Source organism: Phragmites australis, chromosome 19 (assembly GCF_958298935.1).
Source record: "Phragmites australis chromosome 19, lpPhrAust1.1, whole genome shotgun sequence".
In the NCBI taxonomy this organism is placed as follows: Eukaryota; Viridiplantae; Streptophyta; class Magnoliopsida; order Poales; family Poaceae; genus Phragmites; species Phragmites australis.
The window spans coordinates 24970908-24977964 of NC_084939.1; the positions used below are offsets into that span (position 1 = coordinate 24970908).

At 44.9% G+C, this 7057-nt stretch overlaps 1 protein-coding gene across 1 annotated transcript; it reads left to right on the forward strand.

The window, feature by feature from the left end:
• The first annotated feature begins 1417 nt into the window (after window positions 1–1417).
• On the forward strand, window positions 1418–3009 carry LOC133900518 (peroxidase 4-like). Its single transcript, XM_062341678.1, has 4 exons — window positions 1418–1706; window positions 1810–2001; window positions 2111–2276; window positions 2458–3009. Exons 1-4 carry the CDS (start codon window positions 1491–1493, stop codon window positions 2847–2849), a joined length of 966 nt encoding a protein of 321 aa, XP_062197662.1. The 5' UTR covers window positions 1418–1490; the 3' UTR covers window positions 2850–3009.
• Window positions 3010–7057: the final 4048 nt, after the last annotated feature.

Consider the following 7057-nt stretch of genomic DNA (forward strand, 5'->3'; position numbering starts at 1 on the left):
CCAGAAAAATAGCGAAAGGTATAATAGTTATATTGATAAATCGGCTGAAATAATCTAAAATACACAGAAAAATATCTAAAACTCAAAAAAATATGAATTTTTTTTGTTAGGTTCCTATTACTGTCGTCTACATATTAAAATTATGTGCATACATAAAAATAAATTTTTTAACCATAATTAAATGAATGTGTTAAATATTAATAAATTCATAAATAAATATTGAGATGCCTAAAATTGGTGAACCTAATTTTTTTAATCTTCTTTTGTCATGTTCTATGAAAAAAAAAACGGGTGTGGCATAAGCGCGCCAATCCGACTAGTTGCTTTTTTAAATAGCATAGAAGCTCAGTATGTTATAAGAGGCAGAGGTATATATACTGAGTTTGAGCCCTGGCTAACCCAATTTAAGTAAAAGTTTACTATCGGCTCATGTTCTACGTTTGATGTTTGAGGGATCGGAGCCTGTTTGTGAGTGAAAATGTTGAAGTATAAGCGTATTACCTGCCTTTTATCAACATCTTAGACTTTTAGGGTTAGTTGGTCGAGGCATAGCGCTACTGTGTTCCAAACAAAGAGTCCTAGTCTAATTAACCAGTATGCTAGTAGAAACTTCACAAGTAGAACTGCTTTGACGTTGAGGTGGTACATGCTTGTCTGAGAGAGAGAGAGAGAGAGAGAGAGAGAGAGAGAGAGAGAGAGAGAGAGAGAGAGAGAGAGAGAGAGAGAGAGAGATTCTCTCCGTGGCACGCAACTATCTGCAACTGTTGATGAAAAACTTGATCAGGTCAGCGAAGTTACCGGGAATGCATCCGGATAAACAGACAGGTAGAAAGCACTATAGCAGAAGGCTAGCTTTGCTTTGCTTTGCTTGACCGTCCGTCCCTAAGAAAAGGGGCGTGCAATTAATTGCATGCACTACTGCACCTTTACTTATCCGTGTCGCGCGCTCTTTTTACTTTGATAGCACTTTTCTGAGGTCCGAGCAAGCGTACGTTTCCATTCACCAAAATAAACCCGATTCAACTTCATGCATGCATGCTTGCATACTGCAATATTTTGCAGTCTGCACTTCAGTGATGCATGGTGTGTGCACAATGTTAGTATATTGCTATGTGCCATCCTTTCCTGGCTGGTCGGCAATCAGAGGCTTCATTCTACTGCAAATTAAACTCCCAGCAGGTACTGGTACACAATCCATATGGCCTTGTGCCAAACACGTGAACGCCCTTAATTTGGTCGATCGACCGATTCGATTGCTTTTCAACTCAAAGACCAACGGAGTAGGTGAAGATGATACTAGCTTTGTGATGTAATCTAATCATATTTGGTTTGATTAATTCATGGAGTGCTTGAATAGTTTATACAAACCAAAGTCCAGAGCTTTCTGCTATAAATATCGTTGTCCCTCCCAGGTACCTCCAGGCAAGACACGCACTGCACATCAGAGAATAGCTAGGAGGAGGAGTAACATCCATTGATCGGCCTATCCCATGGCTCGAGCATCAGCTGCAAGATGCAGCATCACTCTCCTGTTGCTCCTCGCGCTCGCCGGCACCTCGTCGGCGCAGCTGTCCACCAGCTTCTACTCCTACTCCTGCCCCGGCGTATCCGACGCCGTCAAGTCGGTGGTGCAGTCCGCCATCGCCAAGGAGAAACGCATCGGCGCGTCCATCCTCCGCCTCTTCTTCCACGACTGCTTCGTCCAAGTACTAATTACTTACTACTAATGATCAATCAAACAGGCTAAACTAGCTGATAAATTACCTCAGATTATTGGCTTACATTCGTAACTACAACATGTTCCTGTAGGGCTGCGACGCATCGTTGCTGCTGGATGACACGCCGAGCTTTCAGGGCGAGAAGATGGCCAAGCCCAACAACGAGTCGGTGAGAGGCTTTGAGGTCATCGACGCCATCAAGTCTGTCGTCGAGAAGGTCTGCCCTGGAGTCGTCTCCTGCGCCGACATCCTCGCCATCGCGGCCAGAGATAGCGTCGTCATCGTAAGTATATCTATACTTTGACTGACTTGTAGTAACACATGCGTATTGATTAATTGCATCTCTCAACTGAAGCTGTAATCACACTGTGACTGATGTGCGCATGGTGCAGCTGGGCGGGCCGAGCTGGGACGTGAAGGTTGGGAGGAGGGACTCAACGACGGCGAGCTTCAACGGAGCCAACAACAACATCCCGCCGCCGACGTCGGGGCTCGCCAACCTCACCTCCCTCTTCGCCGCTCAGGGTCTCTCCCAAAAGGACATGGTCGCGCTATCTGGTACCTACATTATATTCCCACTACATGCGTTTACTAACTAATTTATTACTAACTTCAACTATGCAAGATAAATAAAGGTGACTTACCACAGATTGTCGGCATGGGTTTCTTGAAGAAAAAAAAATTGTTCTAAGCTTAAAATTTTTCAATTAAACCAGCTGAAAATATTTTTTTTTTGCAGGAGCTCACACCATAGGCCTAGCACGATGCACAAACTTCAGAGCGCACGTATACAACGACACCAACATTAACGGTGCGTTTGCAAGGGCAAGGCAATCATGTTGTCCTAGAACCTCAGGTTCAGGTGACAACAATTTGGCGCCTCTGGACTTTCAAACACCCACAATCTTTGAGAACAACTACTATAAGAACCTTCTTTGCAAGAAAGGGCTTCTACACTCTGACCAGGAGCTCTTCAATGGTGGAGCCACAGATGCACAAGTCCAGTCATATGTTAGTAGCCAAAGCGCATTCTTTGCGGACTTTGTGACAGGCATGATCAAGATGGGTGACATTACGCCATTGACAGGGTCCAACGGGGAGATCAGGAAGAACTGCAGACGGATTAATTAAGAGGCGATACACACAATCTATTGAGACCTTTTCAATTAATATGTAGTATCATGTTGCAAGTTTGTAATCTCTCCATTTTTATTCGCACAATTGTGAAATCACTATGTTCTACTTGTACCAATGTGTTCATATGTATGTTGAAATAATTAATTTGTCATTTGTTCTCTAGACAGAATTTTTTAGTTTTATATATATATATATATATATATATATATATATATATATATATATTGCATGAGAAAAGATGCCGTGAAAGAACAGTTGTCATCCTTCATCTCGATGTTGACAATGATTGTTTATGTACCAATTATTTGATATTGTTTTCTTGAGCTAGGAACTTGACCAGGGTTCAAAAAATCGATGGTAACCGAGCAAAAATCGCGATAACAGGTCATCTCGGTCCGGCTCGGTTTCAGAAACTGAACGGTAACCAAATTTGAATTCAAAAAATAAAACATTCAAAAACATTCAAAAAAAAATCTTAAAAAAACTAGACACAATTCAAAGACCTTCTGTGAAAAAAAATTCAAAAATAATATCATTTGCATCATATTCTATAGGGAGGAAGTTTGAAAAAAATGAAAAAATTGAAGCGTGCAGCTCAGTTATTAACTCATGTTAATAAAAAGTTTAACATGCAAACACATATTTTTCTTGTGTAGAACGTATCTTAAGAGGATCTTTAAAATTGATTTCACTTTATTTAGAGTTTTATTAATTTCTCTATGATTTTTACCAAGTTCACAAGCATAAAGTGAATATGTTAAGAAACAGTACTGTAATTAATTTTTTCATATCTACTATTATTTTTTCTACGTAAATCATAGTATAAATAAACTAATAAAAGTAGTTTCACTAATTTTTGAGGTGTGATGGATCAATTATGAATTAATCTAGTTGCAACATATTTATGATGGGTCAGTTATGAATTAATCTAGTCGCAACACATTTACACAATCCTGCATGTTACTGTCGGAGGATGAACTCCTGTCGCAGGGATCCCGAGAGACCCCTTTTTAGAGATTCGGCCGGGGGGATGATCCTGAACGAGCTTGTCGGGAAAATAAATGGGAACGGAAATAAATGCAGTGGCTGGTGGTGGGAGATGATCGACCTAGTGCAAGAAAGATAGGTGCACTGGGGTTTAGACAGGTTCAGGCCGCGTGGAGACGTAACACCCTACTCCTGTGTGAGTGCTATATATTTCCTTGAAGGGAATTCTTCAAGGATGTATCTGGTAACAGGGGTGAGCTGCTTACAGAGAGCTTGAGGCTCTCTGTTCTAGCTTGGCTTGAGCTTGTTTGTGATGTTCTTCGCCTTTTGATCTGGGCTTCCTTGCCTTGTTCACCTTGTTTTTCCGTCTGTCTCCTCCTTTTATCTTGTCCTCTCTAGCTTCCTTCTTTCTTGGCTTCGCTCTCCTTCCTTTTATAGGCGCGCCGACCTCGACTTATCCAGAATGGGAAAGAGGGGGCGTAAATACCAAGGCGCCACGGAGAAAGGCGTCATCATTACGTCTTGGCGAAGTGACAGGGGCGGTGAAAAATTACGGCGTGCATCCGACCACCCGCCACTGCGGAGGTCCTCCGGCGCCATTAAGAGGGCCCACCGGGCAGCCGCAGAGATGCCTGGTGCGCCCACCCTGTCTTGTCCTTCTGCCGGGGCAGGGTGGCAGGCGGAGCGCTTCGATTCTGGCAATGTTATCCCGAGGCACCCGGGTGAAACCGGACGGGACCCGTGCATTTAATGGACCCACGCCCCCCTGCCAGAGCATGGCAGGGTCTGACACTAGGGCGTGGGCAGCTGAGATTGTCAGGATGTCAGGCCGCGCGTGCCTATTAAATGCGGCATTGGGCCCTTGACTGGCTGACACCCCGACGACGGGACCCTTCGGGTCGTCGGACGATCTTGCGCGAACCTTTGGAGAACCGAGTCCTCGGGGGCTGCCACGTGCAGCCCCGAGCACTCTCTCCCGAGCACTGGGGGAAACCTTCGGGGAACCGAGTCCTCGGGGGCTGCCACGTGCAGCCCCGAGCACTCCCTCCCGAGCACTGGGGGAAACCTTCGGGGAACCGAGTCCTCGGGGGCTGCCACGTGCAGCCCCGAGCACTCCCTCCCGAGCACTGGGGGAAACCTTCGGGGAACCGAGTCCTCGGGGGCTGCCACGTGCAGCCCCGAGCACTCCCTCCCGAGCACTGGGGGAAACCTTCGGGGAACCGAGTCCTCGGGGGCTGCCACGTGCAGCCCCGAGCACTCTCTTCCGAGCACTGGGGGAAACCTTCGGGGAACCGAGTCCTCGGGGGCTGCCACGTGCAGCCCCGAGCACTCTCTCCCGAGCACTTCCTTCCCGGTACTTGGACTCCGCAGATCATCGGGGAACTGGGGTGCTCGGGAACCAGAGGCGGCGGCCCCGAGCACCTTCTCCCGGGACTTAGCTTCTTCTTATCTCGCAGGGCAGACCTCGCGAGATGGTGACGCGTGGCGGATGGCCGGCCCGGTCTCGGGACTCAGGGACCCCTGGTTCTTGATACACCGACAGTTACAATAACTAATTCATGAGTTCGTGTATTTTTAAAAGACATAGGATCATGTAAGAAGACTAAAAAAAATAGTTTAATGATTTTTGGATTAGCAAAGAGTAAACTATGCACTTAACTTGGTTCAAAAAATACATTTTCTCACAGAAAATTTTGAACTTTTTTATGAGTATAAATACTTTTATCATGTAGATCATGTTACAAGGAAACCAACAAAATTTGTTTCACTTCATTTGAAGTTTAGATGAATTAGTTATTGATTTTACAAGATTGAGATAATTTTTGGGTTTTTTTTTTGTTGAATTTCACTGAAAATCGAGAAAAATGAGCGGTTATTGACAAAACCGAGCGATTACCGACAATACGAAAAATTCGAGAAAATCGCTCGATAATTCGCAAAAACCGCTCGGTAACCGGTCCAATTCGACGGGTTACTGAGCAGCTAAAATCACGATTTTTCCGAGATTTCAAATTTATTCAAATGAATTTTGTCCGATTTTTTTTTGAAAATTCGAGTGGTTACCGTGGTAATCGCGATTTTGCAGTTACCGCTGGAGCTCGGTAATCGAGCTCCGGTCGGTAACTTAAGCCGTGAACTTGACTATAATTCATAAGAGAACAATTGTCATCCTGAAAGTACATCTAGGTCCTCTAAGTGGGTTTTGGCTTATTGATGACAAAATGATTAAGGATCTAATATATTTATCTAAGTCATGAACAGGTCTTAGTCTAAATTGAGAAGACATATGACGATTGACGTCCTTCGAAAAGAAAAGAGAAATAACGAGAACTACTCAATAGGATTTAAATTTTTCTATTTTTAAAATTGAGTCTAAGATAGCCCCTCTATTAAGAGGGTTGCATTTGATTGCTTGTTTAGTGTCTCAATGCTCAAGATATCATTTAGAACCAATAAGTTGAGAGACACACTCACCCACGGACACCGGAAAGTTAGACAGAAGTTCACTGAGTCCAGAGTCTCCGGTGTTCACTGGATACTCCGGTACTTAGTATTTAGGCCGGAGTCTCCGAGACAGACTCCGACAGAAGGCACTCGGTTCCGAATTTCTTTTTGTCCGGAGTCTCCGGTGTTGGTGAGTTTTTAGGCCGGAGTCTCCGAGGGAGACTCCGCCAGAGGTTGCTCGGTTAGGTATTTATTTTTGTTGAAAAAGACCGGAGTCTCCGGTGTTCACCGGATACTCCGGTAGGAGAAAATATTTTTACCAGAGTCTCCGAGGGAGACTCCGGCAAGGGTGGCTCGGTTAATGTTTATTCTTTTGATAAAAAGGACCGGAGTCTCCAGTGTTCACCGGATACTCCGGTACCTGGAGAAGCTGGAGGGTCCGACAAGTCTCCGAACTTTGCCTGAGTGGTAGCCCTGTCAGGACCGGAGACTCCGGTGTTCACCGGAGACTCCGGCAACATAACAGAACTGTAACGGCTAGTTCTGACACAATTCTGTGACTGTTCTGACGCCGTTTTGGATTTTAGACCGGATATTCCAGTGTTCACCAGATACTCCGGGTTAGGTGTGTCAGAACAGTAACGGCTAGTTTTTGAGAGAGGGCTATATATACTTCCACACCCCATAGCATTAAAGGCTTGTTGTTGCTGCTGAGCTCTACACTCATAAAGCATTCCAAGAGCATTCAAAGTCCCTCCAACCATCTCTAG